This window comes from Salvelinus fontinalis, chromosome 30 (assembly GCF_029448725.1).
Source record: "Salvelinus fontinalis isolate EN_2023a chromosome 30, ASM2944872v1, whole genome shotgun sequence".
Taxonomy (NCBI): Eukaryota; Metazoa; Chordata; class Actinopteri; order Salmoniformes; family Salmonidae; genus Salvelinus; species Salvelinus fontinalis.
Genome location: NC_074694.1, coordinates 22,615,100 through 22,633,473, shown reverse-complemented (window position 1 = coordinate 22,633,473; position 18,374 = coordinate 22,615,100). Strand labels below are relative to the sequence as shown.

Below are 18,374 nucleotides of genomic sequence, written 5' to 3'. Positions count from 1 at the left end.
CAAATTGGTTGTTAATCATTGCTCGATAACCATTTTCAAGTCTTGCCATAGATTTTGAAGCAGATTTATGTCAAAACTGTAACTTGGCCACTCAGGAACGTTGACTGTATCCTTGGTAAGCAACTCCATTGTAGATTTGGCCTTTTGTTTTAGGTTATTGTCCTGCTAAAGGTGAATTCCTCTCCCAGTGTCTGGTGGAAAGCAGACGGACCCAGGTTTTCCTTTAGGATTTTGCCTTTTGCCCATTCTGTTTATTTTTTATCCTGAAAAACTACTCAGTCCTTAATGATTACAAGCATACCCTTTTCTCCTACCACAGCCATTAAACTCTGTAACTGTTTTAGTCACAATTGGCCTCATTGTGAAATCCCTGAGCATTTTCCTTCCTTTCCCGGCAACTGAGTTAGCAAGGATGCCTGTATCTTTGTAGTGACTGGTTGTATTGATACACCATCCAAAGTGTAATTAATAACTTCACCATGCTCAAAGGGATAATCAATGTCTGCTTTTTTTAACCAATAGGTGAACTTCTTTGCGAGACATTGGAAAACCTTCCTGGTCTTTGTGGTTGAATCTGTGTTTGAAATTCACTGCTGGACTGAGGAATCTCACAGATAATTGTCCGTGTGGGGTGCAGAAAAGAGGTGGTCATTAAAAAATCATGTTAAACACTATTATTGCACACAGTGAGTTCATGCAACAATTGTTAAGCACATATTTAGGCTTCCCACAACAAATGGGTTGAATACTTATAGACTCAAGACATTTTAGCTTGTCATTTTTTATTAATTTGTAAAAATTTTGAAAAAAAACATAATTCCACTTTGACATTATGGGGTAGGGCCAGTGTAGGGCCAATGACAAAAAAATCTAAACTTAATCAATTTTAAATTCAGGCTGCAACACAACAAAATGTGTAAAAAGTCAAGGGGTGAGAATACTTTCTGAAGGCACTGTAGGGCAGTGATCGAATACAGTAAAGCATTTGCTCTGTATGACTGTGGTTACATTTCTCATTGGTAAAGTCCATTGACCACCAGCCTCCCTTTAGAAAGGCAGCAGATAAAATGTTGCGGTTGGCTAAATACTGAATTCAATCAATGTAAAATACTAAGCAAGAACAAACTTGTATATTGTTCGTGTGCACCCTATCTCCACATTGAAGGCCCATTGACCAAACCATACAATTAGAAGTCTTATTCTATATGGACCAAACCCTCATTGTATACCATGTATCAATCAAGATTCTCTCATCTTTGTCTTGGTATGAATAAGCCATGGATTAATACACTGCAGTAACCAACCTTAACAATAAGATTGTAGTTATTAAACAGCTACATGTGGAGTGAATGCAACCACTTGATGGTGAGGGAACCAATCAATATTGAAATTCAAGACCTGCCTATACACCCTATCTATTTCATGCTGTTGAGAACTGTTTTTGAGTAAGATATTTTGGTACCATCTGTGTTTTGTACTTTCATGGAGTATTTAAACCATTGCAGAATATGGAGCATCTGCTTTGTGCATGTCAATTTGGATGATAGGCCACCTTTTATTCTGTGACATTCTCACCATGTAACATGTCTGCCCCCTTGTGTTACTTTTTGCATATTTCCCAAAAATCACTTTATACAACTTTATCCAATAGATGTCACTGCTGCTTAGGATTGATATCACCAAGCATTAGCTTTAGGCTAGCTAGACAATAGCAAAGATTGTCTATTATATTGAAAAGATAGTCAAGTGACCGCTCTAACAATGGAAATACATGTCCTCAAAGATGGAAGGCAGGCGGGAGGAGGCAAGATCAGGTGGGACCATTCTAGCCAATGAGAGGGCAGAGACGGGTGTGAACAACAGGCCATAGAGATAGAAGACTCCTCTTTGTATCTGTGCCATTATAGCGCCTGTGACAGCATGAGCAGCGCCATTTAGGCTATCTCCATTTTAAAGTAGTCCATTTTCTTCTTCTTTATTGGCTGATTGCGCCCAACTCATAGGAATCTCCACCCAGTTGACTACTTTAAAATGGTGGAAGCCCTAAATAGCAATGTCCATAATAAAGTGGGTTATATTCGGATGAGTCCTCTATCTATCTCTATGACAACAGGCACAACTCCCATATAAAGTCGTTTTTTTCCCCACTTATATCAGTGCATTTGTAACAACCGAACCATTACGAAACGTCTATTCGATCAAATAAGCCTCACGTAGCAAATTAGCAATTATATTTTTGTTGACCATATAAGACACCACACAAAAAATGTCCCACTTAGTGGGCGTATTTTCGTAGACGATTTTGGGCGGAGTAAAACCTCTCTCTTCGCCTCTTCCTCTTTGACTATAGTGACACAGCGCTAGTAATGACTCAAGTTTAACTTCAGTATTGTACTGTATACCGTATGAAATCAAATTGTTGCAGTTTAATTGATCAAGCTGTCTGTCATGATTTTGGGCCATGGATTTCATTAACAATAATGCCATTGCAATTCGTATAGATTTTGTTCTACACTGCACAGTTGTTATCTGGTAGAGGACCAAGTAAATTCTTTCCTGACTTCCTCTACAGTTGCAGCAAAATACCTTCATCAGACTGTATTACACCAGAGGGGGAGCACTTAAACACTCTTAGTTACAATGCAGTTAAAGTATGATGCTCTGTGTAGTTGGGGGTTGGTTATGAAAGCTGGTACAAATAATTGTCTATATAGAGTAGACATGAGGTTACGTGTAATTACACATATCCTTTTATATGCATTACATTTGTTCATAAACTCAAATGAATTGTGTGTAAACCCCTCACCCTAGAATAATTATTTGAGATTAATCAGATATCTCCATGTAAATGTGTTTGCAAATCCTTGAGTACAGTATGTGTAGCTTACCTACACAGTTGAGAGGATAGAGAGGCAGACCAGCAGCCATTCTAACCAATTGGACAATGAAGTATCAATTATATTATATTGCGTTCTTATTCTATTCATGGCAATGCATTTTGGGGCGGCAGGTAGCCTAGTGGTTAGAGCGTTGGATTTGTAACCGAAAGGTTGAAATATCGAAGGTAAAAATATGTTTTTCTGTCCCTGAACAAGGCAGCTGTTAACCAACTGTTCCTAGGCCGTCATTGAAAATAAAAAATTGTTCTTAAGTGACTTGCCTGTTAACTAAAGGTAAAATAGATTGTGGAAATACATTTCTCCCATAATACGAATAGCGTATGTAGGCCGAAGCCTACATTTTATGCATGAATCTAATTCAGTGTTTAGGTCAGATTCAGGACTTCTCTCATTTCAATGTAATTATTTGTTCTAGGGCTGGCTGTCTGTCTCACAAGGGTCAGAAAATGACGCTCCCTCTTTGTGGTCACTAACGCTCGTCTGTGCACGGTAGGTGGGACCAGGCATTTCAGTACGCTATTCGTCACCAACACGACCCGGAGAACGTAGCCTAATGGCGTTTCGCTCAGACACCACCTATTGTGTGTGAGATGTAACTACGTCTGAAGGTTGTGACAGAGATATGTGGAAAGTCCCTAACACTGGAAATCCCCTTTAGTCAGTTTTTTTTTCTCCGTCTACATTAACTAAATTAAGTTGGGGGACGTGATCTATGCTTTGACGGTCTATACAGTGAATCAACCAAAATAGAATTGATTGTGCAGAAGGCTGAATGGCGTTGTGTGGACTGCTGCGGTTAACCTGATTGAAGTGGCAGAGGACTACCCGGAGCATCCTTAGGCTTTGTTGGTAGTCTTAGTACCGACATATTGCACAGGTAATATTCATTCATATTATATATATTTATTTACCAAGGATTGTAACTCACTTTCGTTTAAGCATTTGAAATATATCTACTATTGGCTAACATTGAGAGGCCTTGGTCGTAGCATTGAGTTTCTGGGGACACAGACAGAGGTATGCGCGTTGGCATGGGCGCCATGGTTCTGACAGCCATTGTTTACGAAGACGTCACCCTCAAGCAATTAAAAAAACATTACCCAGTGGAATAAATAATTAATGTTACATTGTAACTATGTTTTTGACAATACTCGCGATGCAATGTTACAATGTTTCTACCGTTGCTGTCAGAGGAATTACGTAATCCGAACGTCAGCAGACTCCTGTTATTGTGTTTTGTGTAAACCGCAGCGCTCACCATTGTGCCAACGCTTCAATGTCTGCCAATATCGAAAGAGCGACAGTCTCCTTATTACATGGATATTTAGATGTTCTCCTACAATGACATTATGCGCCTTCAAGGTAATCTATACTGTAATTGATGAAGGATGCTTGAATTGTTTTGTTGCTTGAATTGTTTTGTTCTAAATAATGTATACGGTGCCCATAATATACAGTTACAGTATATATCACCAATTTGTAAGTCGCTCTGGATAAGAGCGTCTGCTAAATGACTTAAATGTAAATGTAAAATGTAAATATCACATTGTAGGTAGGTACCTCTCCATAAGGTCTTAACAGCTTATTGTCATATTATATGAAATGGGTACATATATCTGACAGACTGTTCTACAGATGGGAGATGACTTATGACTTATGTTTGATGAGCAATGTGTTATTCTTGATGTTAAAACATTACTTTCAAGTTCCTGTTTCAATGGTCCTCCATCTTGAATACTGAAAAGAACTGTAAGGGTTTTTAATAGTTCCATCCTGTGCAGTTCTTATGCATCATTGTCAGTATTACCGACTTTTCTGTGATGGTGGGTGTGAGTGGGCCTTATGTTTTCTACTAGCTACTGCCTAGCGGTGTCCTTTGGCTTTGGGTCTGGAAATCACCATCAGTTTGTAGAAGGCGTCTGTCATGTGCCTCAATCCCATTGGGGCGGCAGAGGCTGTGGGGAAATTCTAACTTGGAAAAGAACACAAAAGCCCTCTTGTTTGTCTTTATTCATTATCCACAATTTGTCTAGTATTAGAAGTGGCCCATATAGTCCAGTGATCAGAACCACGTGCTGCCAATGAAACCAACCAAAAACTTTTTATTTTTCTCCTCTTCAGTTCTGCGTTTGTACACATTACATCTGGTGAACACCATGTCCCAGGGACAGAATTTCCTGCCCAAGTTCCTCTTTGTGAGTAACCTGCTGAAAGCGGTCAAGATCCGGGAGCGGGTGCCTAACGATGTGGTGAAGCCAGCGGCCAGCGGAGGACTTATGCACCACCTGCGGGGCATGCACCGCTACACCCTGGAGATGATCCGCATGAGCCAGTTTCCCCAGGCCTTCCAACAGGTCATCCAGGCAGCCATCTTGGACAGGGCCATGCAGAGCTCCCTAGAGCAGGAGAAGAAGCTCAACTGGTGCCGCGAGGTCAAGAAGATGGTGCCATTGAGAACCAATGGTAATGTATTAGTTTGGGTTTCTGTTCCTCTTGCTGGTAGTAGGGGAGGGGGTATTTTTCAAAGGAGTTTGAAAGACCTTGACACTGAAGAGTAAGAGTTACTCATACTGTTTCCCCTATGAGTTCTTTCAGCAGCAGTGGCAGGGTAACTTGGGGGAGTGTGGTGCATTGGTACTAACGTTAGCACAATGACATACTAGCTGTTAACATAGACTTCCAGTCATTGAGCCAACAAATATCCATTTAAAAGTGCTGGGCCAACGCTGCTAAATGAATATAGGGGAAACACTGGTACTCAAACATTATGGTAAATTACAAAGGTGAGATTTGTTATCTTTTAGAATGACCATTAGCAGCTCTTGATTTGACTGGTACCTAACATGACTCTGAAGATTTACAGTACAGGATTTGTTCAGCGTATCTAAATCCTGACGTCTAGGGTAATTATGTGGGAGATCCCAAAGCAGTAATTCTATGGTGTCATAGTGATAATTTCCCCTCCATTTTTCTAAAGACCATGTTGACTGAGTTTATTCTGTTGACGCATTCAAACTCTGTAGTGCTCAGTTTCCGTCTGGTTAGATTCATACCTTGCAGTGGAGGTTTGGGTATACCCCTTCTCTCAATAAGTAGCTAAGTGAGTTGGACCTTTATTCACAAATCATACAGCAAACAGCCCCACCTGTCTTGACTCATACGTGGGTGAGTTACCATGTCAATCCTGTAATTCCATTGAATCATTGCAAATATGGAATGTTATTGTCAGGAGGAGATATAACCAGGTTATTAGGCTTGTTTGTGTGTTGTCTTATTGAGGGTAAATATCTTATCACCTGTGGAATAGACATCTTGAACTTTTGGTAATTTAATGCTGTCATAACAAAGTAACAGTACATGAAACATGAATCATATCCTATTGGCTTTTCTCTACATGTTGAAACTACAGTATTTCCAGTAAAATGATAGTGATAACAAAAGTTTGTCTTCCTGGAAATCCAATTCAGAAACAGCCTTTAACATGATACATATTTCCTTCCTAATGAAAGGATAACATTTTCTCATAGAAGTTTCTGGAGGGCCCAGCTAGGCCTTGATTTGGGAAATCAGCATATACAGTAGCCTCTCCTCTGAATGACACAGCAGCCATGACTTTCAGCAGAGGACTTTCAGACTGAGGAGGACCACCCTGTCTGTTGCTGGCTGGCTGCTGACTCACTGGAATTAATATATTGTGTCAGGTGACTGGTGAATAAGAACAGGACAGGAGAAGCAGAGCAGGACATGAGAGACAAAGCAGGACATTGTGAGCCAGTGGATTCCCACTGTTGCCAAATAATGGATGGTCATTCTGTTGCTGACAAAAAATTCACAGTATTCTAAACGAGAATACTGAGAATACCACATACTGATTTTAGGCAAAATCACAACTTTAATGTGTCACAGAATGGCCAAACAAAATATAAATGAAAATGTTGATGTGTGCATCTATAGGAACCCTTAGGGTGAGTGTATATCCCAAAAAGCGAAATTCTAAATATTGACATGGTGGAGAAATTAAGCAAGTAAGAGGCATTATGGATGTTGCATGAAATGGACAAGCTTTTTGGGAAGATTGTAAGTCTTAGGTCGAAACATGGATAGCCATTTCGAAGGATAGGCTTGGTTGAACACAAAACAATACTTTTGATAAGATTTTCATTTGCAATATTACTTTAGAAGGAAATAGCTACCGTTATGGATGTTACACCCTCCGTTATGAAAGTTACGTCTGAAATAGACATAAAAATGTTTGGTCATCTGGAATGTTTTTAAGATGTCAGCAGAAGGCATAGTAGCTTAGGACTATATAATTACAGGTAGCCTTGATAATATACTGTATAGGCTAAGGCCATACACCACATCCTATCAGGGTCATTGTTTTCCTTTATGTACACTACCGTTCAAAAGTCTGGGGTCACTTAGAAATGTCCTTGTTTTTTAAAGAAAAGCTAATGTTTTTGTCCATTAAAATAACATCACATTGATCAGAAATACAGTGTAGACATTGTTAATGTTGTAAATGACCATTGTAACTGGAAACGGCAGATTTTTGTGGGGAATATCTACATAGGCCTACAGAGGCCCATTATCAGCAACCATCACTCCTGTGTTCCAATGGCACATTGTGTTAGCTAATCCAAGTTTATCATTTTAAAATGCTAACTGATCATTAGAAAACCCTTTTGCAATTATGTTAGCACAGCTGAAAACAGTTTTTATGATTAAAGAAGCATTTAAACTGGCCTTCTTTAGACTAGTTGAGTATCTGGAGCATCAGATTTTGTGGGTTCGATTACAGGCTCAAAATGGCCAGAAACAAAGATCTTTCTTCTGAAACTCGTCAGTTTATTCTTGTTCTGAGAAATGAAAGCTATTCCATGCGAGAAATTGCCAAGAAACTGAAGATCTCGTACAACGCTGTGTACTACTCCCTTCACAGAACAGCTCAAACTGTCTCTAACAAGAATAGAAAGAGGAGTGGGAGGCCCTGGTGCACAACTGAGCAAGAGGACAAGTACATAAGAGTGTCAACAGTGAAGAGGCGACTCCGGGATGCTGGCCTTCTAGGCAGAGTTCCTCTGTCCAGTGTCTGTGTTCTTTTGCCCATCTTAATCTTTTCTTTTTATTGGCCTGTCTGAGATATGGCTTTTTCTTTGCAACTCTGCCTTGAAAGTCAACATCCCGGAGTTGCCTCTTCACTGTTGACGTTGAGACTGGTGTTTTGCGGGTACTATTTAAGGAAGCTGCCAGTTGAGGACTTGTGAGGCGTCTGTTTCTCAAACTAGACGCTCTAATGTACTTATCATCTTGCTCAGTTGTGCACCGGGGCCTCCCACTCCTCTTTCTATTCTGGTTAGAGACAGTTTACGCAGTTCTGTGAAGGGAGTAGTACACAGCATTGTACGAGAGCCTTCATTTCTCAGAACAAGAATAGACTGACAAGTTTCAGAAGAAAGATCTTTGTTTCTGGCCATTTTGAGCCTGTAATCGAACCCACAAATTCTGATGCTCCAAATACTCAACTAGTCTAAAGAAGGCCAGTTATATTGCTTCTTTAATCAGCACAACAGTTTTCAGCTGTGCTAACATAATTACAAAAGGGTTTTCTAAAGATCAATTAGCCTTTTAAAATGATAAACTTGGATTAGCTAACACAACGTGCCATTGGAACACAGGAGTGATGGTTGCTGATAATGGGCCTCTGTACGCCTATGTAGATATTCCATAAAAAATCTGCCGTTTCCAGCTACAATAGTCATTTACAACATTAACAATGTCTATACTGTATTTCTGATTAATTTGATGTTATTTATTGGACCAAAAATTTGCTTTTCTTTCAAAAACAAGGACATTTCTAAGTGACTCCAAACTTTTGAACGGTAGTGTATATCAAAATGAACCTTTACCAACTGAATGTAGACACAAATATGTAATTTTTCTTGTATTACACCTTATTGGAAATATGATATAACATTATGCAAATGAGGTAAAATACTGTAGATGTGCATATAACACCAATCCATTTTACTGGACCCTGAATGAAGTCAGCATATTTTGGGGGTTTCATTTGAATAACACTCCAGGACTAATCACAGATTGTGGATAAACACTCTTTTCATCTTTCTATCTTAAAAAAACTACTACCATGTATGGGAAATTATATCACATAATGTTCAATATATCAATATTACTTCTGTAAAAGTCTAAGAATACATCATCTCAGAACAAGCACACAAAATGTGTGAATGCACATGCTTTTGAAGCTAAGATATGATAAATCCATATCCATCACATCCACAACCGTAATGGATGTTACGACTATCATAACGCTGAAAAAGGATACTCATATATAAACAACTTGATGAAAGTTAACTTTGCAGAGAAAGTTTCAAGACGATCCGATGTACGGGGCATGGATGTTACATTGCTCCCCCCTCCCCCCCATCTTCACAAGATTGTAAGACTAGCAAATACAACTGAAGACATTCCATTAGGTCTGTATTACTTCATTAACATCTCAACCTTTTAACAAACACTAGTGGACAGCTGTGAGTGGGAAAACAAGCTCTCCTACTCTGTAATGGCCCAAATTCAACTGGTTAAATAAAGCTTGCACTCTAACATTTAGACCTTGGAAAATTATGAAAGTGGTTTCATTTGCAAATGACAAACTTTATTTTGCATGCTCAGGTTGACTTTCCCAGGGAATTGCCCATTTGCCAACATACTTTTATAGTCTGAAGGCAGACATTCAAAGGCAGGGTTACCTGGGTTGCCGAGGTTATTTGATTTTTTATTGTCTGAATAATATACAACTGTAGGGGTCTGTTCACAGTGTTCGGCAGAGTGCAACATTACAGAAAGTTCAGATAGAAATGTATTATGTAGAAGAACATATACAATTGCCATTTATCATTTAAAATAGGCAATTGTGTCAGATCTCATTCTATTTCTATCTGCAACATGTCAAATCTTTTCAAATCACTGAATACACCCCCGGTATAGGTTTTACGTCTACATATGAAGATTCTGACAACACAACAAGCATAGTGTTTTTACCAGAAATATGTTTTTCTTCAGTATGATTCAACCTTAAGATGGAACATAATCAAGATTTCCTGTTCTGTGCGGAGGTTTGTTGTTGCTTGGGTAGAATGTTCCCTTTACTGACGGAAAGCTTTCTCCTCATACATCAAATTATTTAAAGGATAGAAATAGAAAAAACATCTTAGGCCCCTTTCCCTTTTATCCCTACTAGGCTCATGTCCTGCCTCTATTGGCAGCAGGTATCTACAGACTGGGGTGCAGATATTACATAGGTATAATAGTGGTGTACATATTACATAGTGGTGCACACAGTAATACATATATAGCGGTGCACATATAGCAGTACATATGTAAAAACAGTAGTGCAACACAGTGTCCACCTCTACAGGCCCAGACTGGTTTTTCAGCCTGGCGGAAGACAAAAAAGAGGAAGGCAGAAGGTGTTCCATGTCAGTACTCAGAACTTCCTTTTTTAAGTAAAGAAATATGCGTGTGTAAATATAAAAATATATCATCCCACGCGAAAATGAGACCTCTACTGGTCGTCGGCGAAGCTCGTAAAGAGAAAGCGTTCCAGCCGAGCCAAGCTCCGCCCCTCTGGAAAGTCCAGAGTCTGATGTCTATGGAGCAGCAGACAAGGGAAGAAAGAGTCGAATGGCAGCCTCACGGCACTTAGTCACAGAGAACCACACTCAGGGAAATTCCTCTCTTTAGTGTGGCAGGCAGCAGGGTATTTCAGACGAGCTAGGCTCCCCGTACTCACTGATGTTTCACAATGACAAAAAGACCCGCCGCCCTGCAATAAGAGTCAACATTTTCTCCATACAGTTTACCATTGATTTCTTAAACTTGGATTAAAACCTGCATACGCAACTCGTAATTTACCTGATTTACTCATTCAGGCCCTGTCTGTCACCCTCTCCAGTCATCACTAAAGGCTGTTCTTTCATTCTCTTATTTAGTTTAGGTTATTTCAGTGTTAACGTGCCAAGGGACTATACGACTGTCTAATTAAAATACAGTTAGAGTTTAAACCAATACTGTATGTGTCTTAGGCCTAGTGGTCCAGTCTGTTTTAGCCATGTTGTATGGCATGATGACAACAATAGAAGACTGATGCATAAAGTGTGGGACCAGGCTAGTGTGTCAAAGCCCACAGTACCTGCAGTACTTGCACAAAGTTTTTCTCTGGTCTCTCAAAGAAGATTAAAAAGGAATGCAATAAAAGGACACCACAAAAACTAACAGTGCTGATAGAGTCTGTGACATCAAACTTTTTCAGGCCTTTTTATATTTCCTCTGTAAGGTGATGAATGATGGTCAGATATAATGGATGCCTAAAGAGCGCTGTGAGAGCTTGTCTGGAAATCCCCTCTCCTTTTAGACTATTTTCTCCAAGCGATACAGGTCTTTGTCTGTGATGGATAGTTTTGCCGTTAATGACCCGCAGTATTACCTCTGGTGATGTGAGGATGGGCACTTTGTATTTCACATAAACACAGATTCATATTAAAGGACTGGAGATAAACTTAACATCTACTGTACATGTCTGGCTCAAACCAGACGGAGTTCTACAAAGTTGAATGCGTCAACATAATAAAGTCAGTCGACATATTTGTTGACACAGGCTTGTTATTAATAAAGGATGTGATATCTTCCTCACGCTAGTCTAGGTCAAGAAACATGTTATTCTTGTTTACATGTGTTCTAGTGGGGATCCTGTTCCGTATGTAATATCTACCCCCATTTCTCATGGCTGTATATGTGTGTTGCAGGAGATGGGAACTGTCTTCTCCATGCTGCATCTCAGTACATGCTGGGGGTGCAGGACACAGACCTGGTCCTGAGGAAGGCCCTGTACAGCGTGCTAAAGGAGACAGACACGGGCAACTTCAGAGCCCGTTTCCAGACTGAGCTGCTGCAGTCTCAGGAGTTCACCCAGACTGGCCTGCGTTACAGCACCATGGTGAGGAACGGAGGCCCCGCTACGGCTAGGATGGTGTTACTATAGCAGACCTGGGTGCATAATGATAACTGCATAATGTCAGATACTTAGAAAGTATAGTAAGATGCGTGCTTGATTTAGTTTGGAGTTTGCACTTTTGGGCCTATTCCATTGGTGTCATTGTACCAGGCAAGCTAAGTCAAGTGCAGCCCAAGTATTTGAAAGTGTTTGACGTATTGTATATATTTGACCAAGGTCTGTTAGTAGTATCACCCAGGTCTGTTAGTAGTATCACCTGTTAGTACTATCACCCAGGTCTGTTAGTAGTATCACCTGTTAGTAGTATCACCCAGGTCTGTTAGTAGTATCACCTGTTAGTGGTATCACCTGTTAGTAGTATCACCCAGTTCTGTTAGTAGTATCACCTGTTAGTAGTATCACCCAGGTCTGTTAGTAGTATCACCTGTTAGTAGTATCACCCAGGTCTGTTAGTAGTATCACCTGTTAGTAGTATCACCCAGTTCTGTTAGTAGTATCACCTGTTAGTAGTATCACCTGTTAGAGGTATCACCTGTTAGAGGTATCACCCAGGTCTGTTAGTAGTATCACCTGTTAGTAGTATCACCCAGGTCTGTTAGTAGTATCACCTGTTAGTAGTATCACCCAGTTCTGTTAGTAGTATCACCTGTTAGTAGTATCACCCAGGTCTGTTAGTAGTATCACCTGTTAGTGGTATCACCCAGGTCTGTTAGTAGTATCACCTGTTAGTAGTATCATAATGTTCAAAGCAGCCTAACTCAAAAGTGTTTTTTATTTTCAGAATTGGGAGGAGGAATGGGAGAAGATCATCAAGATGGCATCACCTGTATCCAGCAGCAACGGGCTGCAGTTTGACTCCCTGGAAGACATACACATCTTTGTCCTCTCAAACATCCTCCGCAGGCCCATCATCGTCATCGCAGGTACAGCCTTTCTCAATGGAGCCTTTCATCATTCAGTTCATCAGAAGTTATGTTTACATTGTACAAGTATGCTCCGTCTCTATTCTGTTGGTTCAATTGTACAGGTCAAACTCAAGCACCCATTTTTGAAAGTGTTTGACAAATTATTTTGACCCTAGTCTGGTGTGTACAGTTTCTGTACCTCTTTCTGTAGGTCTGTCTACTATTGCAGTAGAAGCAGTCTGTCAAGTATGGTGTCCAGTATCTAACTCATGGCTGTATCCTTACAGACCAGGTGCTACGCAGCATGAAGTCCTGCTCCTCCTTCTCTCCCCTCAATGTGGGGGGCATCTACCTGCCTCTGCACTGGCCTCCAGGGGAGTGCTACAAGTACCCCATAGTGCTCGGCTACGACTCCCAGCACTTTGCCCCCCTCATCACCATCAAAGACAGTGGCCCAGGTGTGAACAGTAACTGTCATTGATAGATTACCCTGTTGAGGAGTGCTTGTAGAATGAGGGTGGATGTGACCTATATACCGCATCCTACTAAATTTAGTCATTTCTTCTGCTGTTTTTGTTGTACAGCGTCATTGGGTCCCAGAAAAGTGGTAGTATATACCTAACACCTATTTATTATTCATGTATTATTATGACTGTGTGCCCCAGAGATCCGAGCGGTGCCGCTGATCAACCCGGGTCGTGGGGGCTTCGAGGAGCTCAAGGTGCACTTCCTGATGGAGAAGGAGCAGACGCAGAAGGAGAGGCTGCTGAAGGACTACCTGATGCTGATTGAGATCCCTGTCATTGGACTGGGCTATGACACCACACGCATCATCAACGCTGCCAGGTGGGTGGGACACTAAAGGCATGGGGAACTACACTAGAACAGGATATTAAGCACAGTTTAAAAAGCACTACAAATCTGTTTTTAAAAGTATGTTTGTGGCATAATAGTACTTCATTTGTATTTACTTTATTTAATCGGGTGGGTCAGTTGAGAACCAATTGTCAATATTGACGACCTGGCCGAGAGGTGTGTGATTAGCCCATCAATAGTTCTGAGTGTGTTCCATGTTGCCTCTCCCAGGCTGGATGAAGGGAACCTGCCTGAGGACATGAACCTGATGGAGGACTACCTCCAGTTGGTCAACCACGAGTACAAGCGCTGGCAGGAGGACAAGGACCAACTGTGGGCCGCCCAGCCCCATAGACCACCCCCCTTCTCCGTGTCCCAGCTGTCCCTTATCGAGATCCGCTGTGCCACACCACGATGCACCTTCTACGTCTCCGTGGACACCCAGCCACACTGTCACGAGTGCTTCGAAAAACGCCAGGGCCAGCCCAACGGGAGGATAGAGGCCGCTCCTACGAAAGGCGGTGGTCAGGCTTGTGAGCCAGAGTGTAGTAGTGGCTGCCGGGCGGTGTTATCCAGCCCGCGCTCCGTCCCTCCCCCACCCACGGCGCCCAGCCTCAGCCTGTACAGCGAGACCCACGCCATGAAGTGCAAGACACCCGGCTGCCTTTTCACCCTCAGCGTGGAGCACGATGGTCTGTGTGAACGCTGCTTCAACACCCGGCAGAATGCACCCACTGCTGATGGCTCCTCGGGCATCCCCCTGCCTGCGCACCTCGGCTGGCCCCAGTGGGGCGCGGGACGGGAGCAGGAGACAGAGCGGTGCAACGTGTGCCACCAGAAGGCCTTCAGGATATTTAACGGACTGTGCCCCCCGTGCCTCCAGAGGACTGCTACGGAGAGGGGCGAGGATCCCCAGCCACCGGCAGCAGCCAGGATAGAGGCCTCCTCTGGGTCGTTATGGACTCAGCCCCAGCCAAGGGACTCTGAGCGCTCAGGCACCTCGGCTCTCAACGGCCACACGTCTGGCCGGCCCTGTAAGAGGTCGGGATGCCAGTTCTTCGGGACTCAACAGAATCTTGGATTCTGCACCATTTGTTACCTGGACTATCAGACCAACCACCGTAAGTCTAATCAGCCGCTCGTTCATAGTCATTTTAACAAGAAATGCTTTTCTAATAATTTCCCAGCAAAACATAGATTTCATCAAAGGGAATCAGGCCACATCAAACCCACAGCTGTCATGTCTACTATTAATCTACTTATATCAGTATACTTAGAGACAACATGAAACAAACAAAATGTTTACACCAGACAGTACTGGGAAAGCTGCAAATTTACTGGAATCTCAAGATAAGTTGATATTGTGTGTGGTCATATGTGAGTTTGACGTGTGGTTTTGCTGTGTTCACCTCCCCCAGTGGCGACCCCTCATCCTCCCCCTGCTCCAATCCAGAGCCGTCACGCGTCAGAGGCAGGTTTCCAGGATGCTTCGCGCTGTCGGGGCCCGGACTGTGGGGCCATGGGCAAGGTCATGCTGGAGGGTTACTGTAACAAGTGCTACGTAAAGGAGCAGAGCACCAGGCTCAACCAGGCTGCTACCAGGGCTCCCGGCACCCACTCCCCTCCACTGGTCATGGTGAGTGTCTCCCTCCCTCTCACACAGGGCCCAGTGGCTGTACACCACATTTTGAATTGCAGATAATTTTTTACACTGTTTCAGAGAGTAAATAAAAGTCTTAGATCAGATATAATGATTTGCTTCCACAAGTGACAATGTTCCTCTGTTTTTCTCTCTCTCTGCAGCGAACAGCTAAACCAGAAAGAACCAGACAGACTCAGACCCAGACCCAGGCGACATGTAGGCGGAGTGGCTGCAGTAACATCTCCCCCGGCTGCACAGACCTGTGTCCAGAGTGCCACACGCGGAACACGCGGGGGCAGAGAGAGAGTCGCAGGGAGAGGGCAGGGGCACCTAAAGAGAAGACAAAGCAGCGCTGTAAAACCCTAGGCTGTGACCACTATGCTAACCAAGAGAAGCAAGGCTACTGTAATGAATGTGACCTCTTTAAGCAGATCTACAGGGGGTGAGCCCAAAAGTTTAGGGAAGATTAAAATGGCCGTGCCACGATGCTAGTCAATGCATCTCTGAAACTAGTGACCTTACGGCCAAAAGCCCATTTTAAAATGTGTTCATGAAGAGCGGGGGTAGTAGAAATGGCCGGCAGAATACCTCTTCGTGCAATTATTATTATCTCACGTGTACAGGACGAGAGATTAGGTATACGTGTCAGAAAACTGACAACATATGTACAATATGTATCTAAGTACATACTGTATCATGCTGGACTACTGATTGTATCTTGAAAAAAGCGCAATGTGTAAACGGCTTAATAATACGGCCAAGGAATTATCGATCAAGCAGCTAGCTACCTACACAATAATGTGATAAACCACAGCTTTTGTTTAAGAACCTCATTGACCAAAGTCCTGACAAGTGCAAAGCTGTGCCAAAGCCATCACGCACTGCCAAAATGAGTTTAGTCAAAATTCGGGTTTAAACAGGAGTAGTTACAGTCTCAAAAACTGCACCTACCTAGACAGCTAATGTACAGTATCTGAGCATTTGCGAGTGGGCAGGACCCTTAAAAGTATGGTGCTACTTGTACAGAAATCAAACATGGAGGTTCTGTGACATGACAGAGAAAACAGTAGTTAGAACTCAATAATATTCAACCTCTCCCACCGCCGCATAGATGTCTGCTGGCAGTACAGATGCTGTTGCCTTTTGTGGTTGTGTTCTTGTTTGCTGTTGACCACTTTTGTATCTGTACTGTAGAAATACAAGTTAATGCTTGCCCTGAGAGTAGTACCGCGTTACAGTATGTTCTATATGTGGCCTCTGTTAATGCTGGGCAATTACCTTCACACAGACTCCTAGTTAATGACTAACTTACAGAGAAAGATAAGAGCAGAGTTCAGTTGATCTCGTCCAAGGGGATTGCCAGTGAAGAAAGGAGTGTGTGTTTGAAAGGAAAGGAAAGAAAACATAAGTGCAGGAGAAATCCCCTTAGAGCTCAATACCTCAGTCAGAGGAGGGAGGGAGGCCATGAGAAGGTAAACAAATACACCTGTGAGGAAAAAACGAAAGACTTGGTTCACACCATGTAGCTGTGGCATGGCAGCCAGTGCTCTTAACTACCATGAGCTGGTAGGCTCCAGCCTGCAGTAAAATACCTCTCCACCCGTAGAACCTGGCTTGCAGTACAGTACCACTTCATCATAGGGGCTCTGCTGAAATCTGCTCTGCTCACACGATGCCTCACTCCAGTACTCACACCTGTGTGATATGCGCAAGCAAACTGACATTCCTTTTCTTCTTTTATATCTATATATTTGAACTGACATTTTTGTTCCTGCCAAAAAACGTGCCATCATCTACAAAGCATTCTCGTGACCTCTTAACCAACGCAATGTTGAAACAAAGGAACGTCTGTTCAATATGCATATCTGACGTCTGTTAAAAATTAGATTTATGGTAGCCTAGATAGAGATCTGGTAATAAACATAATATAATATAAGGGCAATTAGTTGTCAGTTCATTACGAGACATCAAAGGAGTACGTGCTCTTTGGTTATGGGTCGGAACTCTGATCATCACGTACTACTTGCACAATACTTAATAAGCTGCTCCGGAATTTAGGATGGTACTTTCCTTGACATGCATAGGGACATTCCAATGTTAGACGTAAACACGCAAAGTTGTAACAAAACATGCAAAAGTTGTGAGATACATTTTTGTGTAACCTTTCAATAATAGGGTATTGTATGAAAAGCTTTGTTTTGTTTGTTAAGTATTTATTCATATCAAATATTATCTGTATTGTGCGTTTCAATACTTATTTATATGTTGTCCTGAAATGAATTATTTTTATTAAGAAAACCTGACATTGTCTTGTTGCTTATTTCAACACAGTGTGTGTATACATGTGTGTGCGTGTGCTTGCGTATCAACAAACTGTGTGTGTGTGTGTGTGTGTGTGTGTGTGTGTGTGTGTGTGTGTGTGTGTGTGTGTGTGTGTGTGTGTGTGTGTGTGTGTGTGTGTGTGTGTGTGTGCTTGCGTATGAACAAACTCTACAGAACATATTTCTACATTTTGTATGTGGGTAACTGGATATTGCTCAATGACTGGTTTTCAAAAATGACATTATTCTGTTTTTTTTGTTTTTAGAGTGATTCTATTACTGATGTGTGGTGTGTTTTCCAGTGGAGACATATGGGCCTATGGGCCTGTGCCAAAGTGCAGCTCAACACTACCACATTGACTTGCTCATATTTTTAGCTAAACCATCCACATTACGTTTCTAAAGCATCTTGGTTCTCACACACACATACGTGTTTCACTTTAACAAAATTCTCATTTAATTTTTTTTCACTCTTTCTAACAATGTAATTCTGAAAGTAAACCCACACGTCTGACCTCTCATGGCCTTGGCCCATAGTGCTTGAAAAGCAGGCAACCCCCTTCAGAATCCTCACAGTTGAGTCACAGCTGAAAGGAAAGTCTTCATCAGAAGCTACCGCTGCTGAGGGAGAGTTAGGGTGAGGGAGGGGATATATGTTGTTGGGCAGAGGTGACATTTCAGGAGTGCGTGGGAGGGAGGAATAGCGTTAGCGTGGGT

At 42.1% G+C, this 18,374-nt stretch overlaps 1 protein-coding gene across 2 annotated transcripts; it reads left to right on the top strand.

The window, feature by feature from the left end:
• Positions 1-3,408: 3,408 nt before the first annotated feature.
• tnfaip3 (tumor necrosis factor, alpha-induced protein 3) lies at positions 3,409-17,634 on the top strand. Of its 2 annotated transcripts, none has more exons than XM_055890049.1 (9): positions 3,409-3,777; positions 5,022-5,363; positions 11,726-11,916; positions 12,716-12,857; positions 13,127-13,297; positions 13,505-13,685; positions 13,926-14,815; positions 15,113-15,330; positions 15,498-17,634. In XM_055890049.1, exons 2-9 carry the CDS (start codon positions 5,057-5,059, stop codon positions 15,780-15,782), a joined length of 2,385 nt encoding a protein of 794 aa, XP_055746024.1. In that variant the 5' UTR covers positions 3,409-3,777; positions 5,022-5,056; the 3' UTR covers positions 15,783-17,634. The 2 variants fall into 2 exon arrangements, with proteins under 2 accessions (XP_055746024.1, XP_055746023.1); XM_055890048.1 differs by lacking the exon at positions 3,409-3,777 and adding an exon at positions 3,944-4,262.
• Positions 17,635-18,374: the final 740 nt, after the last annotated feature.

Coding starts and splice junctions, on each gene's coding strand:
- tnfaip3 (XM_055890048.1), top strand. CDS start 4,229: ATGTTCTCCTACAATGACATTATGCGCCTTCAAG. Junction 5,364..11,725: donor GGTGCCATTGAGAACCAATG/GTAATGTATTAG, acceptor TGTGTGTTGCAG/GAGATGGGAACTGTCTTCTC. Junction 15,331..15,497: donor ACTCCCCTCCACTGGTCATG/GTGAGTGTCTCC, acceptor CTCTCTCTGCAG/CGAACAGCTAAACCAGAAAG.